This window comes from Dreissena polymorpha, chromosome 15 (assembly GCF_020536995.1).
Source record: "Dreissena polymorpha isolate Duluth1 chromosome 15, UMN_Dpol_1.0, whole genome shotgun sequence".
NCBI classification, from domain to species: Eukaryota; Metazoa; Mollusca; class Bivalvia; order Myida; family Dreissenidae; genus Dreissena; species Dreissena polymorpha.
This window is the reverse complement of record NC_068369.1, coordinates 35,722,765-35,742,246: the sequence shown is the minus strand read 5'-3', so window position 1 is coordinate 35,742,246 and position 19,482 is coordinate 35,722,765. Positions and strand designations below refer to the sequence as shown.

Below are 19,482 nucleotides of genomic sequence, written 5' to 3'. Positions count from 1 at the left end.
TACTGACTTTACGATCACGATTTGATCTTTATTCTTACAAATTGCCAATACCCGCTCGGTAGACCAGACATCAATAGAAAGTTCAGCCTTGTCTTATTTTTTGGAAGTGCATTGCGTTGTTATTTGTGTTTTATGTATGGCCTTCAAATGAAAGACTATCGCTCACTGACATACAATGATTTGATAATAAAAATTGACGTGTAGAATGGTCGCGTAGGATAGCGTTGAACCTACGTTTGTATGCACGATATGTATTATTTAATAGCCCAAGAAAAGATAACATTGTGTGCATGTATAGAGATCGTTTTCCTTTATTTTAAGATTTAAACTCTTCACCAAACGTTGACAAATTATACCTTGGAAAAAAGTTATTTGTAATATGAAGATTTCAAGTGTAGTTCTGCCTTAAGTTTAAGAGTGCTAAATATTCAGCAAAATAAAACTTTTAAATAAGGGCATTCAATAAACGGAATCGATCTTTCGAATATGATAACGTTTAATAAAACACATTTCATCAAATGTCTAATGTAAAATGAACGCATAGCAACTACCACGACGCGATTAAAACACAATCCCTTGAGGGGAGAGACTATTCTCATCTTTAACACCTGTTTCATCGCTTTTCGAGAACACGTTGCACAATCGTAAGTAATACGTGCTATGAACCTTTGTGCGTCGAGAATGGTAAATTGATAATTAGGTTCGTTATCCATAGTATTTTCGGCTTTGAAATCTACAAATCTCACACAAAGTTGGCATTGTTATTTCAAGTGTTCTCGCTATTGGAAAGACGCCTACCTAAACTCGTTATCAAGGTATTGGGTATTGTTACGAATCTCTTGTGGATAATTACGTGTAATTGTTGTTCGGCTCGAGATGGTGTCATGTGGAGGTATTTTGTACAGGTGGTTTTGTGCGACGATCAAGAACGAGGTAGTTGGTTAAATGGTTGATGCACGAACAAACAAAATCGCATCGCAAATTTCGTATTATATATTTTATATGACAGAAAATTGTCGAATATATTAAGCATTTGTTATTTCATATAACATAGCGGATGGAATGGCGATTTAAAGACCGGTAAACTTAAAACCGATACAGAATAAAAGAAAGATAACACTAACGTTAAAACGATAAGACAAGAACATACCATTTTCACGCTTAGTATTAGCGAGCCTTATACAAAATATGGTGGTATTTCTTTTGAAAGGGCCAATATCTAAAACTGTATTTGAGAGAATAAAACATAGAAATATGAATTTGTGTGCCAGTTTTCATATAAATACTAAGGCGATATGTAGCGTCTTAGTTGTATTTTGTTTGAATTTCATTCGAATGTGCTCCTTTGTTTAATATTTTGTTTTGATATACACAAAAGTTGTGAAAGCTTTTCTATGCATAACAAATAGCTAATGTCTATTTTCAAACTATTTAACATGTCGTTTTGCCACAAGTTTTCATATTCAGGCGGTTGCGTGCTATACGTTACATTTGTACAAAGGTACCAGTCTATTGTTGTCTACCATACGATAGGTAGGTACCAGTCTATTGTTGTCTACCATACGATAGGTTCTTAAAGGAGGCCACGTTGTTTACACTGTTGTGTCAATTTTGTCAATTGTGTGAACTTGTGTTATATTTACATTGCGGTGTTAAAGGGACCTTTTCACGTTTTGGTAAATTGACATAATAACAAAAATGTGTTTCAGATTCGCAAGTGTTTGTTGTAGTTATGATATTTGTGAGGAAAAAGTAATACTGAACATTAACCATGCTCTAAAATATCCATTATAGGCATCGTTTGACGATTTAAAAACCTGAAAATTATAAAGCGTTGCAACGCGAAACGCTTGAATAATTTGGAGAGTTCTGTTGCTGTTGTTATATTTTGTGACACTACGATGATTGTTTATATAAAGTATAGAATACATCACTCATTGTATGAGCATGGATGGCCGAGTGGTTTAAGCGTTAAATCATTACTCCAGGGGTCAGTGGGTCGAGACCATTTGACGATAACTTTTTTTTTCTTTCTTTAATTTTGTTCTTGTTCTTGTTTTTTACTGGTGCTTTTTAGCTCCAAATAATTACATTAACCATTTTTAAGCATTTAATGACAAACTTCAATACATGCCAAAATCTGTGAAAAGGTTTCTTATAAACGAAAAAAATAAATACTATTCCATGTTCACGCTTTTTATTCGCTAGTGTAAGACAAAAGGGTGGTATTTCTTTTGAAAGGGCCAATATCTAAAACGGTATTTTATAGAATAATAAACAGAAATATGACTGTGTATGTCAGTTTTCATGTCGAGTAGCTTATAAATCAATATAAAGGCAATAATTATGTAGCGTCTAAGTTGTTATATGTTCATTTTTGATGTAAATTAGCTCCTTTTGTAATATTTTGATTGTATATATACACACAGGTTGTGATAACTTTTCTTTGCATACAAATAGCGAATATTTATTTTCAAACTGTTTAACAAGTCGTTTTGCTCCACGTTTTCATATTCTAGCGGTTGCGTGCGTTACAAAGGTACCAGTCTATTGTTGTATACCATACGATAGGTTATCTTAAAGGAGGCCACGTTATTTACACTGTTTTGTCAATTTTGTTTATTTTGTGTACTTGTGTTACATTTACATTGCGGTGTTTAAACGTTTGGAGTATGCTATTTTCCAGTCTTGTGTGTAGCTCCGGACAAATATATACATATAAAACTGGAGTGATGAAACTGACAGTAGCTGGTACGTATAGGGTCGCCCTGATAAGTTATAAACGTGTACATGATATGGTGGTATATAAGTCGCCTTTGTTATTAAGATCCCGTATTGACGTTGCGAACCTTAAAAGACCGATTTGTTGACTTCAACAGCGCTATTAACAACAATTATTCGACTTTTTATCAGTTTTAAGAGACTTTTTATCCTCGTAAAGTAGCTTCCGATTAGCAGAGTAGAATAAACTTTCTTCAGTTGAAATATTGCATTGAAGCGTCATACGTGAATAGATATGAGCCTCGTTCTGGGAAAATGGGGCTTGATGCATGTACGCACAAGCTAACAAATGACGACTCTTTCCACTTTTATGATATTTTTCGTTTAAAGGATGTCTCTTCTTAGCGAAAATCCAGTTAAGGTGGAGAGTGTCGTTTCTTATGAGCCTGTGCAGACTGAACAGGCAAATCTTGGACGACTCTTGACGCTCATGCATTTAGTCCTGTTTTCTCAAAACGAGGCATATATGTACTGTTAGTAAATAATTAGCACTTTTCAGGAAACTTAAATTTTACCATGTAGTTATAACATTAAAATATTTTTAAATGACCAATGTTCACAATCTTATTTTATTTCCTTTTTAATATATTTTGATATTTCAGTGTTTTAATGCAGCCGATTTTATTACTGTGTTTTCTGTAATATTCTTTAATTTACATTAACAACGTATTAGTGTGCAATCTTTAAATGTATTTAAGTTCGACAACCATTGCATAATATATTTTGATATTTGAGAGTTTTAATGCACCCAACTTTATTACTGTATATTATGTAATCTTCTATAATTTACATTAAAATTTACATTAAAAACGTGTCAGCGCATAATCTTTATGTATTTAAGTTCGACCACTCGTGCGTAATACAAATTCAAGCCTTATAGATTGACTGTGAAAATTGCAAATAAGATGTAACGGTGTGCTACCATATTGTACTTTTTATAATTCGTCTCGGTCAAGCGTTCTCGATAAGTTTACAATATAAGACCCACAGATGCATACGGGTACTCATTTTGTTCAACTCGGAACGACCAATATAAGAGGGGATAATAACGTGAAAGTCAAGATGGCGACATTCATGCCGAGACAGATATTTTTCGCCGTTTTTATACCCTTTATTAATTTTGTTAGGTTGTAAAATAACGCTCACTTTCTAGCAATATGTGGTGAGCGTTTATTTTGTATTAAAATTCGCTATATATCTCGACTTCGTTGCCCGCACATTTTCTTAGTTGAGCTGTAATTAGGTCATCCCGCTAAGAAATTTTGCATCGAGTAAAGTCGACATATAGAGCAAATATTTATACGAAATAAACGCTATCTTGCTGATATAGCTGGAAAGTGAGCGGCATTTAAAACATTAATTAAGTAATTAAGGGTATAAAACGGCGAAAAATACTTGCCTCTGCATGATACTTGCCTCTGCATGACCGTCGCCATCTTGACTATCACGTGATTACCCCCCATCTGAATATTTCAAAATCCATTCCCATATCTCCGTACTTAATTGAAAACATTTGTGACGCACCATATTGAACTCGCCTTTTATCCGTCTTTGATCCTTACCTTATCTGGTAATCGCCGGCTTTGAATCAAAGTGATTTAACAGATTTGTGGGCGTAGACTAAAAACATGTTTAGATCATTTGCACTGACATAAGTTTGTTTGTAGCTAGGATTCAGGTCCAAAGAGTTCGATATGTCACGCACCTTCTTTGAATGAGGTCCAATTTTCTCAAGTTGCTTTGCGTCAAAACATCATGTAACGTTCACCCACGTGGATGTCCATTTGCAATTGATCACATCTTTTTCATGATAAATGTTCTATTTTACAAAACTTGTCGTCGCTTCAAAAAGGTAATGGTATTAACATAACGTCAATACACAATAGAGAAGTTTAAATAGTGCAAAATAGTGCAAATGTTGTCGCTAAAATGTAATGTGGATGAAGAAGAGCTGTTTAGAAAATAATACTCATAGACTTAAACAATGACAGGCAAAATTTCACAAACTTAATAATAATGTGTGTCAGGATTTAGTGCATCGAGGACAATTTAATAAAAATTAGACAATCTGTACCAAAGGCTGGAATATATAGTTAAATATGCGATGTCTTTAATTATAATATAGCACGTGATATCAACATGTACAAATGGTTATACATTGTTTACGTTAAAGCCATTTCTAAAATGTAAAACAAACGCTGTGAAGACACATAGATATTTTGCATCCAAAGAAAATATTACTAGATCTATACCGTAACATATTATAACAATTTGACGTTAAGATTAAATCAAAAGTTTGTAACTTTTAAATTATCATAACGCAGCCTGAGAAAATGCTATTCTAACCCTAGTGAAAATGAACAGTACATCAACATGCCATTGAAAACTTCACAATAATAGCAGGTCTTCTAGATATTGTTAGTCTAACAACTGTAGAGGAAAAGATTCGTAGCATTCTCATAAACAGCTGTATAAAATGTTTTGATTTGTCCTGCAATTAGCAGTCAATCATTCGTGGCAAGACAGATTTTATCGCCAAAACAGGATTTGCATACGGGACGTGTTATTATGGCGATCAAATTGTTAAATGTGACATGCAATTTAGAAACGTTTCGTAGGTACACAAATGCATAGTTGCCTGTATTTACATTTGAAACAATACGTGACTTTCCATACGCAGAACAGAGAAAATTGCAACGCCACATTTGCCATCGTAATTGGACATTTGATTTTCCTTCTAGTTCTACTCCGATTTTGCGATGCTTTCTGGGATTACGTTTCTGATGCGGTTGAGTAGAATGTAAACTTTATCAATCTGTATAAGTAGTTCTCCTTTTCACGATATATACAATTAAAATTAAGAAATTGTTAGCATTTATAATAAATTGTGTATAACTATAGTAAAACTTGCTATTTAAGTTTCGAACATTTTTTATTCCGCTCACTTTCCGAAATCTCTAAATCAAAACTGTGCAGCGTTGTATTAAGCAACACTGTTGTTTTAACTGTATGGAAATGTACACTGTAAAATCTTGTTTACAACAAATATGGAGTAAATAAAGTGTGTACACCAATATTGTATTGGTAAGTGGATGCTTTAGTAATTACACCAATGACAATTCTTTGAAGAGGATTTAACCCTTTTCCCATCAGAAAGTGAAAATGGTTTTTGCAACCAGCATAAAACCAGGGCCCGTGTTCACAAAACGATTTTGCAATCGAAAATCGATTTTAACAGACATCGATTTTCATTTTTGCCTATCAACTACAATGGAAATCCATTTTCAATGACATGCACAATTGATTTTCGATTGCAAAAACTGTTTTGTGAACACGGGGCCACAACAGCCTGCGAGTAACTCGCAGTCTGTTTAGGTTTTATACTGTTTGCTGCTCATCAGACTCTAAGGGTTGGAAATGAAGCCTTTAAAACTTGAATATAGTATGAAAAGTCTTTAACCCAGTTATGCCTAGTGGACTCTCCCATCCTTCAAAATTGGATCAATTTATTTCAAAAATTAGGGATGTCTATTATATTTATTTCTATATTTAGAATATTTCTTACATACATTCCTTTAAGCAAACAGCGCAGACCATGATGAGACGCAGCATCATGCGGCGTCTCATCTGGGTCTACGCTGTTTGCCAATGCCTTTTTTAGACGCTGGGCATACATTGGTTAATTACATTTATGTTTTTAAGTGACTACAAATGGGTCAAAATACGTATCTAAGAGGTAAAGTAAAATGTATATGTGTATCGTTTTAAATGTAGTTTATAGTGTACATTAAATGATCACTTACACCGAATAAAACATGATTATGATGATGAATTTTTAAAAGCATCATTGCTTTTGAAAACTACACTTATTTATTGATCTTCAACGGATTCCTAGAAAGTCAATCTCTGTAATACGTGTTTCGCGAACACGGTAATGTTGTTTGAACATCAATGCGTAGAGAATACGGTATTCAAAATATATGTTGAAATCGTACTCGAAATATATGACCTAAATATCTTGGAGCATTGTAGTATATCTCCAAAGAAAGCAAGGGTGTTTGCAATCGTCATAGGTCTGCATGAGCTGCTGGTCCTCATCTGAGATTATGGTCTTGTCCCCGCCTGATCAAACACGCTGATCGTCAAAGCAAACACATTGTATTTGATAAATCTGCTAGACTTTCGGGATATTGTCGTGGCGGTCTGTCACAGTTTTTGTATTGCAATCAAAAAAGAAAACCATTACATGTACTGTATTGTCTGTTTCTCTCCATGAACATTTTTCGGCATTTTGGCTATGTGTGTTAGTTTGTTTATATCAAACGATGGATGAAATATAAAATAGTTTTTCTTGTGTTATATACGCGTTCACAATGTGACATATTTGAAGCGCATACGCTTTCTTCACACTGTTTTGTGAATGGAAACATGATGAATGATAATGGTAATCAACAAATTACTAGTAATTTAGTATCTTATTCAAAACGATTGAATGTTGTGACTAATTATCTAGCCAAGTACAAAAGCTTTTACGCATGCGTTTGTAATTTGTATAATTAAGCAGAGGTTTTGTAACCTTTTGTATATCGTTATGAACGCATTCAAACTATCGGATTTGGGGAATGCATTTATCAAAGGCCGCATTATAAGGTGAACTGTGTGCGCTGTAAGACCAACGAAAATGGAAACGCGATTTAACTTTGAGGCGTCATTTTAAAACAATTACGTGATTAACGAGACCTTATGATAGATTTTCTGACTGCATTGGTAATGTCTTTCACAGGAGTCAGCCTGGATTTGTGTATTATTAAGATCTTATAATTTCTACGAATGATGTAAATCTGGGTTTGTATATTATTAAGATATTATACTAATCGAAATGTTATTACATGTGGTGCAATGCTCATATAATACATATTATAATTTTGGAAATAGGTTAGTTAGACCGCACTGAAATGCCTTACAATATAACACACACGATACATACGTTGGTTGCAACTGTATTTAAGCTCGTTGATTGGTTGGCTTGCGTACTGCACGTACGATTGCAAAGACGGGTTAAGTGAGGCGTAAATGACTGCGTGAATGATTCTCGCTTTTCGTGGTACATGCCAAATCGAAGGCATCGAGACGTGAGCATTGCTATTAGCTAGAGATGTAAGTGTGTGCGCAAATGAGAGAACTGGCGCAGGAGAGAGGGAGAGAGAACGAGTGGGGATTTATTGAGAAAAAAAAATGTTACCAAGTAGATTTGCGAATGCACTGTTAACAATGGTTATACATTGACGATGTTTGTAGCAAATTGCGAGCGTTAAATTGGCTGTAAAATACAGATTTGTACAGATCTTGATAATACTGGATAATCTTCGGTTATAATAACACAACGTTTATCCATGATGATAACGTAAGTTAAAAGTACAAAGCTTACTTTCATTGTTTATTTATTTTATATGTTCGTATCGAGTGTTGAATCTAAGTGTTTCTTTAGTTTAGGATATTAAAGCTTCTTGCTCTTACGGACAACATACAGAAAATAACAAATTATAATTATGCAAGTATGCGATTGTGAGCATATGCACTTAATGTTTTGATGGGCAGCAAGCGATTTCATTTGGTCCAATACGCCCCGCGCCGAAATTGGATATAAGGGATACAAAGTGTGGTCAATCAGCATGAAACACTGACGAGAAAGTGAAAGAAAAGACTGGTCACAGACAATGCCAACACTCACGATGATACTGTGGTTGTAAGGCAAACATGAAAATATGTGTCGTGGTGACTATAGTTGGAACTGTCTTGGTTGTCATGACATCCCTGGGGATGACTGTGATACCGCCTGCACATCGCCGGAAGACCGTGTATCAACACATACAATACTGGAATAGACTGCGAAAGGTTGGCATTAATAGCTTCTTCGGTCACGATATTGAGGCCTATTTACAACTATTTATGTTCTTATGTAATCATTTGATTTCTCCAAATTAACGCACTGGTCGCGTTCTGTAGGAATGTATTATATCCATATGAACTGGCAATATGTGTTTTATGTACCGCAGTTGTACAAATACGGATATTGACAATTTATTTTCGTCTCGTACATCATTATTCATAAATGTGAAAACAATTATGACATTATCAATAGACGCCCCGTGTATTGTTTTTCTCATTTATTATAACACATATTATTGGTATACTTATATATAGGATCTGGCACGAGTTATCATTTCATACCATATTTTATTAAACGAGCCACAGGCTCGCTTACTAACAAAATTCCTGGACGAGTTTAATAAAATATGGTATGAAATGACAACGAGTGTCAGATCTTTTTTATCACATGATTTTAAATGAGCAAATTAAATATATATTTACGCAAAAATAATAAAAAATCCCGAATTTTGTTTACATTTCGTGACGTCATTTGACGTTGCAACGTCATTTCAGCAAAATAACAAAATGCGATTGGTCAATCGGAAAAAAACTAAGCCAATGAAAACGCTTATAAAGTATATTACACATGTGTAAGATAAAAATATTTGTAATGGTTATATTGCATGGGAAACAGGGTATGGCATGTGTTAAAATGCAATTCCTTTGAGAAGAGATTTATTTTAAAAGTAACCGACGCTTTTTACAGTCATTTTCCGATCCTTCTTTGAAAAAGTATGCTCTAACTTTGCTCGTGTTGTAATTATTATCGAGGGGAAAGTACTGTGTAATTTAATATCGATTTTGAATGTAAAACTATGTGTTATTGTCTTGTAGTTAGTTTTTTTTTCAGTAAACATGATTTGTTGTCTGGAACAAATATTGTTTTACCAACTATATAATATGCGTCCAGTACGTATTCCTTCCTATGCACTCCTCGTTATGTATGATTGCATTATATAACAACATTGTATGCATGGTATATACATTAAACATGGAAGATAATGCAATCGTCCGAAAACCAACGACGTCATCATGCTCTGAACTGAAGCCAAACCTAATAATTATACCCAAAATTTCTCACCAGTCCCATACATTTGTTTTTTACACATATGCGTCAAATTACCCCCCCCCCCCTGTAGCATATATATTATATGTGTCCTTTATAGTGTTACATAACGTCAATTGCTATGTCAGAAACATCGTCAAAGATCGAATACCAAATATGTTTTATGTGTAAACATTTAATAAACTAGTAGTTAGAAAGTTTCGCAGATAAGATGTTTTTTTGCAATAAAAATGTATATACATGTATATCAATACAAGTATGCATTCCATTATTTAGTGGAGAATGTGTCTTGTATTACAAATCGCATCTGTTGTACTTTGTACATGTGTATGTGTGTCGCTTTTGTTGAGTAACACCGCACATATGAAAATTAGTCATACGAATTAAAGAATTCAGACAAACTAAAACGAAAACACAATTCAAAGAAATACATTTGATTTCCAAAACGTAAAGCTATTTGTTCCAAAGTATGTATGTTATTATGATTCTATTGTAATTGTGAATTCTGTCTCTAATTCTGGACTGACAAGCGGTTCTTAAAAACAAATGAATACTATAGTTACACAAATTAGCGCTAAGACTTTTCGTAAACACGTTTATAAAACCGATATGTACAATACGTTGCAAATTAAAATGCTTCAGTTAGATTGGCAAACGCCCACGTTTCAGAATATTCCAGACCACTCTAATATCACGTTTCTTAATCAAGCGTTTCTCTTCGGCATTATAAATTCGCAGTGTCTATATATAAATTTCTTTTATGATAATTACTTCGCAGTTTTGATATATTTAAACGCCCTTACATATTTAACAAATGCCAGTATTCACCAAGATTGAGTTTGAACGAAGAAGGATTTAAAATGGCGAAATACATGTTGAACATTATTCCATAAATAACCATTTATATTACTATGCTGTTCATTTTTATGCCCCCGAAAGATGGCATTTAGTTTTTTAACTCCCTGTCAGTCCGTCCGTCCGTCTGTCCGTCAATCAGTCCGTCCGTCCGTCCAACAACTTTCACATTGGCCATTACTTTTGCAATATTGAAGATAGCAACTTGATATTTAGCATGCATGTGTATTTCATGGAGCTGAATATTTTGAGTGGTGAAAGGTCAAGTTCATCCTTCAAGGTCAAAGGTCAAATATATGTCTTCAAAGCGGCGCTGAAGGGGGCATTGTGTTTCTGAGAAACATATCTCTTGTTCCATTTGTTATACGTTTGTACAGAAATAACGACAAATTCATGTGTTCATGTTCATTCAGATGTAAATAAAATCGATTCAGGATTCTCTAAAAAAATACAACATAAAGGCCACCAGGAAGCGTAAACTCCAAAGATTATACCTATCTAGGTGTCCTGTGTTAAGAAATGTAAAGTTAAATAATGTTAATATTACCGCTTCATACGCTGTAGGAAACGTTTTACCAAAGACATCCACAATAATGTATTTGTTAACGTTTTATGTATAGAACATTCGCTGTTTAATACAATGTAGCACGTGCACGTGAGTTCAGACTCGCTCTTGAAAAACAGGCTGGAAGTATGAGCGAAAAGTGTCGACCCTGACTGTTCTGACTGCTCAGGCTTTTTTGGGACGACACTTAACGCATATGCATTAAGGCCGCACAGGCTAATCAGGGACGACACTTTCCAATTTAATGGAATTGTTTTGTTCAAAGGAAGTTTCTCAAAATGCACATCCAGTCCAGGCGGAAAGTATCGTCTTGAAAAGTCTTTGCGGTGCGGACGGCACAGGCCTATCTGAGACGACAGATTACGCGCATGTATTAAGCGCCGTTTTCCCAGACCTTGACTTATTACTGTTTTCAGTTCGCCTCCTTGATAAAGACGTACAACCTATCTCATCACTTCGAGAGACCCGGAATCACGGTGTTCGTACCCGTGTCCTCCTCCAACGATGTCTTCCTTACCGAGGCCGCCTGGTTTGGTTACAACACAAGTGATCGTGCAACCGTGGAAAGCATACTTGTATATCACATAGGTGAGTTTTTCCAGTCATGTACATTTCTTTCATTTCTTCCCTGAAAGGTAAGCTGGCTTTTACAATAATTCAAGGCGATTGATATTTATATATGTATAAAACTGGCAAGTTCATTCTTATTTCATGATAATGCAGTACTCTAAAAAAAGATGCCGCGCGGTTTGGCTTCAACAGCGATTACAGTTCTGTCGAATGCATATACAATTAACATGAATTTCATTTTTGGAATACTTATGTCATTTAAAATACAATTGCTTATCAAGTTGATTGTATTTCAATGAGATAAATTATGTTAGAAATACATCGCCGATGAATCGATTTAGATGTGATTGTTTGGGCATTCCTTTAGGTACAAATGTGTATAGTAGTTTCAATATGAACAGTGCTCTGTGAAAATGGAGGTTAAATGCATGTGTGTAAAGTGTCGTCCCAGATTAGCCTGTGTAGTCAGCACCGCACAGGCTTTTCAAGGACGACACTTTCCGCCTGGAATGGATTTTCATTTTGAGAAACTTCCTTTGAACAATCAGGGACGACACTTTCCATTTTTATGATATTTTTCGTTTAAAGAGTCTCTTCCTAGCGAAAATCGAGTTCAGGGGGAGAGTGTCGTCCCTGGTTAGCCTGTGCGGACTACACAAGCTAATCTTGGACGACACTTTACGCACATGCATTAAACTTTTCACAGAGCGCGGCTCATATGTAATACCGTTTTGTGAAGCCACAGCATGAGTGGACACGACACAGCCACAGCATGAGTGGACACGACACTTACCGTAGGCATTTGTACTAAAGTAAGAACTACACGAAGCTTTTATATAATTATGTCTCGTTTTTTTAATTAAATCAAAGATTCAGCGTAAAAGAATTGTATATATTCGTCGTTACTAACGTGATAAGTATTTAATAGCATTTATATAATCGATTTGTTCCTTCATGGTATAGTGCATCCGTGTATTGTATTTATTTTCACATAATATTTAATTTTACGCTTCATTAGCAGTTAAATTTATTGTGACCTTACCATCGAACAGATTTTTATCCATAAAACATGGCAACGTTTGCTGGATTAAAAACTTATCATGTTACAACGAACGCTCGGGTATACCGACTTTTAAGCCTACGTTAAGATGTTATCATATTGCAAATTGCAAAGTGTATGTAGAAATTTAAAAAGTATAGCCACATTTAAAAACTGCACAACTTATACGCTTGAAGCATATACCATGCTTTAACGGTCTTATAGCTAAAATCAGAACGTGTGCATACATTACAAATAGCGACAATTAGATTGGGATTGCGCTCATGAATCAGGACGTGCGCACACATTACAAATAGCGACAATTATTTTGGGATTGCGCTTATGAATCAGAACATGCGCACACACTACAAATGGCGACAATTTGTTTGGGATTGCGCTTATGAATCAGGACGTGTGCACACATTACATATAGCGACAATTAGTTTGGGATTGCGCTTATGAATCAGGACGTGTGCACACATTACATATAGCGACAATTAGTTTGGGATTGCGCTTATGAATCAGAACGTGCGCACACACTACAAATAGCGACAATTAGTTTGGGATTGCGCTTATGAATCAGAACGTGCGCACACATTATCATTAGCGAGAATTAGTTTGGGATTGCGCTTATGAATCAGAACGTGCGCACACATTACAAATTGCGACAATTAGTTTGGGATTGCGCTTATGAATCAGAACGTGCGCACACATTATCAATAGCGACAATTAGTTTGGAATTGCAATTATGAATCAGAACGTGCGCATACATTACATATAGCGACAATTAGTTTGGAATTGCACTTATGAATCAGAACGTGCGCACACATTACAAATAGCGACAATTGGTTTGGAATTGCACTTATGAATCAGAAAGTGCGCAAACAATACAAATAGCGACAATTAGTTTGGGATTGCGCTTGTGAATCAGAACGTGCGCACACATTACAAATAGCGACAATTAGTTTGGGATTGCGCTTGTGAATCAGAACGTGTGCACACATTACAAATAGCGACAATTAGTTTGGGATTGCGCTTATGAATCAGAACGTGCGCACACATTACAAATAGCGACAATTAGTTTGGGATTGCGCTTGTGAATCAGAACATGCGCACACATTACAAATAGCGACAATTAGTTTGGGATCGCGCTATGAATCAGAACGTGCGCACACATTACAAATAGCGACAATTAGTTTGGGATTGCACTTATGAATCCGAACGTGTGCACACACTACAAATAGCGACAATTAGTTTGGGATTGCGCTATGAATCAGAACGTGTGCACACATTACAAATAACGCCAATTAGTTTGGGATTGCACTTATGAATCCGAACGTGTGCACACACTACAAATAGCGACAATTAGTTTGGGATTGCGCTTATGAATCAGAATGTGTGCACACATTACAAAAAGCGACACTTAGTTTGGGATTGCGCTTATGAATCAGAACATGCGCACACATTACAAATAGCGACAATTTGTTTGGGGTTGCGCTATGAATCAGAACGTGTGCACAAATTACAAATAGCGAAAATTAGTTTGGGATTGCGCTTATGAATCAGAACGAGCGCACAAATTACAAATAGCGACAATTAGTTTGGGATTGCGCTATGAATCAGAACGTGTGCACAAATTACAAATAGCAAAAATTAGCTGGGGTTGCGCTATGAATCAGAACGTGTGCACAAATTACAAATAGCAAAAATTAGTTTGGGATTGCGCTATGAATCAGAACGTGCGCACACATTACATATAGCGACAATTAATTTGGGATTGCGATATGAATCAGAACGTGCGCACACATTACAAATAGCGACAATTAGTTTGTGATTGCGCTTATGAATCATAACGTGTGCACACATTACAAATAGCGACAATTAGTTTGGGATTGCGCTCATAAATCAGAACGTGCGCACACATTACATATAGCGACAATTAATTTGGGATTGCGCTCATAAATCAGAACGTGCGAACACATTACATATAGCGACAATTAGTTTGGGATTGCGCTATGAATCAGAACGTGCGCACACATTACATATAGCGACAATTAGTTTGGGATTGCACTTATGAATCAGAACGTGCGCACACATTACATATAGCGACAATTAGTTTGGGATTGCGATATCAATCAGAACGTGCGCACACATTACAAATAGCGACAATTAGTTTGGGATTGCGATATATATCAGAACGTGCGCACACATTACAAATAGCGACAATAAGTTTGGGATTGCGCTTATGAATCAGAACATGCGCATACATTACAAATAGCGACAATTAGTTTGGGATTGCGCTATGAATCAGAACGTGCGCACACATTACAAATAGCGACAATTAGTTTGGGATTGAGCTTATGAATCAGGACGTGCGCACACATTACATATAGCGACAATTAGTTTGGGATTGCACTTATGAATCAGAACGTGTGCACACATTGCATATAGCGACAATAAGTTTGGGATTGCACTTATGAATCAGAACATGCGCACACATTACAAATAGCGACAATTAGTTTGGGATTGCGCTCATGAATCAGAACGTGCGCACACATTGCAAATAGCGACAATTAATTTGGGATTGCGATATGAATCAGAACGTGCGCACACATTACATATAGCGACAATTAGTTTGGGATTGCGCTTATGAATCAGAACATGCGCATACATTACAAATAGCGACAATTAGTTTGGGATTGCGCTATGAATCAGAACGTGCGCACACATTACAAATAGCGACAATTAGTTTGGGATTGAGCTTATGAATCAGAACGTGCGCACACATTACATATAGCGACAATTAGTTTGGGATTGCGCTTATGAATCAGAACATGCGCATACATTACAAATAGCGACAATTAGTTTGGGATTGCGCTATGAATCAGAACGTGCGCACACATTACAAATAGCGACAATTAGTTTGGGATTGCACTTATGAATCAGAACGTGCGCACACATTTCATATAGCGACAATTAGTTTGGGATTGCGCTTATGAATCAGAACGTGCGCACACATTATCAATAGCGACAATAAGTTTGGGATTGCGCTATGAATCAGAACGTGCGCACACATTACAAATAGCGACAATTAGTTAGGGATTGCGCTTATGAATCAGAACGTGCGCACGCATTACAAATTGCGACAATTAGTTTGGGATTGCGCTTATGAATCAGAACGTGCGCACACATTATCAATAGCGACAATTAGTTTTGAATTGCACATATAAATCAGAACATGCGCACACATTACAAATAGCGACAATTAGTTAGGGATTGCGCTTGTGAATCAGAACGTGCGCACATATTACAAATAGCGACAATTAGTTTAGGATTGCGCTTATGAATCAGAACGTGTACACACATTACATATAGCGACAATTAGTTTGGGATTGCGCTTATGAATCAGAACGTGTGCACACATTACAAATAGCGACAATTAATTTGAGATTGCGATATGAATCAGAACGTGCGCACACATTACACATAGCGACAATTAGTTTGGGATTGCGCTATGAATCAGAACGTGCGCACACATTACATATAGCGACAATTAGTTTGGGATTGCGCTTATGAATCAGAACGTGTGCACACATTACATATAGCGACAATTAGTGTGGGATTGCGCTATGAATCAGAACATGCGCACACATTACAAATAGCGACAACTAGTTTGGGATTGCGCTATGAATCAGAACGTGCGCACACATTACATATAGCGACAATTAGTTTGGGATTGCGCTATGAATCAGAACGTGCGCACACATTACATATAGCGACAATTAGTTTGGGATTGCGCTATGAATCAGAACGTGCGCACACATTACATATAGCGACAATTAGTTTGGGATTGCCATTATGAATCAGAACGTGCGCACACATTACATATAGCGAAAATTAGTTTGGGATTGCCATTATGAATCAGAACGTGTACACACAGTACAAATAGCGACAATTAGTTTGGGATTGCGCTAATGAATGATTCGTTCTGTGTCCTCTGGCGGCCAATACAGCTGGTCGGAATTGAAATTCTGATATTTACATAATGGACAAGCCTGGAGGTTATATGTAATAACCGTCCCTTGTGTATGTGTATTGATTAACGTCATTGTCGGTGTTTGGGGTGATTTATTCGTTGATTTCATGCGAATGGCTATAGCTGTATGATAACGGATATCCAAGCAAGCATTTATTAAACGTTAAACGTAATACTCATCCAACGATATATTTCAACACAACACTAATTATACCTACAATCTTGAATAAACTGTTAAAATACGTATTTCCAATGAAAACCGACCCTTTCAACGAAGAAAACGTAGTAAACCGAAATTGACGACTTATCCGTAAAGACTCGAATACACTCTACGATGATTGCCGACATCAGCCGACATCGAACAATAACGCGTTTTTTAAAAGTGAACTGCCTTATATTTCGTAAAATAAAGTCAAACACATGCACATCAATGTTCCGTATAGCAATGGTCAAAATGTCAACGCTAGATGTGGTCTGGTAACATATATTTAATGCGATATAAAATGTTGTTTTTTATTTTTTGTGTCACAATATATTCCATGTGAAATTCCGGCTACGATATCTGAACATTTACGAGCGAACGCGAGATTGGCTTCGGGAAGCTTCGGAAGCACAACGCAGTTCTCATGAATACTAAGGGTGTCACGATACGCTCACGTTACGATACGATACGTATCGCGGTACAGTGTGTACGATACAATACGTATCGCGATACGTATCGTCAGATTGAAACAACATACAAACCATTTTAAACCATTTTTCAATTTTGTTTAAAGACCTCTACATATGTGTCATACAATATACAAAATACCATATAATGTCATTAAAGTACACGAATTGACAATTAGTTATTATTATTTACAAATCTAAAACTTTGATTAAACATGAACACGAAACTATGAATATGTGTAAAAAATACGGACTGCTTTATTTTTTATTTTACTTCGATATATTATTTAACTTAAAAAATTAAACATGTTTACCAACTAGTCGAATTGGCTATCTTTGCTTGTGCCGTAAAAAACTCCAAGCGCAATTCTTAGAACCAGTCAAATATTGCACCTTGTTTCATGACGTAGGCGACACCGCACTTTTTTGAGTGGTTGAAATCTAATTTTAATGGTTTCAAAGAATTTGCGAAATTCTCAGCGGAATCACAAAATTACAGCTCCTGCTTAGGAAATTCGTAGCGACTAAAGTCGTGATATAAAGCAAATGTTTATATGAAATAAACGCCTACCACTTTCCTACTGATAACACAAAATGATTTCATATTTTTTATTTGAAGCTACCTGAGTGTGATTTCGATTCAACTTCCGCCATTTTTTGGGCGAGCTACAGTTACTTCCCTCGAAATACGTCATGGAAAATGCCCTACCGTACGGACACGGAGGCGTATCGTGAACCGTACCGAGGGAGACTATTACGATATACCGTCCCACGGAGTACCGTTACACCCTCAATGAAAACGTCATTCTTCCGACTCTGCAAGAAGCCAGTCTTGCGTTCGCTCGTTAATATAAGGATATCGTGTCTGGAAATAACAAGGACTATATTTTCGCACAAAACATACAAACGAGCATTGTGTATCTCGTAAAATTTTTGTTACCAAACCACATCTAGCGTTGAAAATTTGGCTATTGCTATAAAGAATACTGAAGTTTTAAGGATTCAATTTATTTTACGAAACTTTTTCCGAAATATTTGTTGATTTTGAGAATTTATGTTACTTTAATGCAAACAGAACAGCCAGATATCTCAATGAACCTGTGTGTTTTAGCGGAATCGGTGACGACTGTAGCTGATATGTCCTCACGGAAATCCGTGATGACTTCTCTAGAAGGACAGAGGCGGCTCTTCTTTGGAAGTTACAACTACGGAGACTCTATTGTAAGTGACGGCCTTCTACCTAAGAATCATTTGAGCCAGGCTCTGGGAAAACAGGGCTTAACTCGTGTGTGTAAAATGTCGTCATATATTAAACTGTGCAGTCCGCACAGGCTAATCAGGGACGAAACTTTTCGCATCTTCTGTATTTTTCGTTTAAATGAAGAATGTTCTTAGCGAAACTCCAGTTCAGACGGAAAGTTTTGTCCCTGATTAACATTTCACAGGCTAATCTGGGACAACACTTTGCGCACATATTAAGTGTTACATCTTCGCGACACTTTACACCCGGTTTTCCAAGAGAGAGGATCGTTTGTTTAGCTCGATTGAATCAAACGCTTACGGCTTACGGAGACAATCGGTTTTCATAAAATTGGTACTCGTGTTTTATGTCAACTCTTTAAACACATGGATTAAGGCATTTTGATTCAAACATTTGAAGAGTTTTCAATTAAATCAATGACGTGGAGTATTCGATGTTAGATTGATGAGTTCTACATTTCCCTTTATGAGTCTCACTGTGAAAAAACAGGGCTTAATGACTGTGCGTAATTATCATCCAATATCAGCCTGTGCAATCCGCACAGACTAATCAGGGACGACACAGTTAGACGTCCTTTTAAAACGAAAAATACATTAAAGGCGGAAATTGTCGTCACAATGCGGACGGCACTTTACGCCAATGTATTACATCCCGTTTTCTCAGAGCGAGGCTCAACTTTAATTTGTGCAGGTAACATTGCTCGTACATG

General features: G+C 36.2%; 1 protein-coding gene across 1 annotated transcript in view; it reads left to right on the top strand.

Moving 5' to 3' along the window:
• The first annotated feature begins 8,410 nt into the window (after positions 1-8,410).
• Positions 8,411-19,482, top strand: part of LOC127859684 (uncharacterized) — a 32,929-nt gene continuing 21,857 nt past the window's right edge. The window contains exons 1-3 of the mRNA XM_052397191.1: positions 8,411-8,676; positions 11,615-11,786; positions 18,624-18,733. Of these exons, the coding sequence (XP_052253151.1) occupies positions 8,539-8,676; positions 11,615-11,786; positions 18,624-18,733 (420 nt within the window). The 5' untranslated portion in view covers positions 8,411-8,538. The remainder of the gene's footprint in view (positions 8,677-11,614; positions 11,787-18,623; positions 18,734-19,482) is intronic.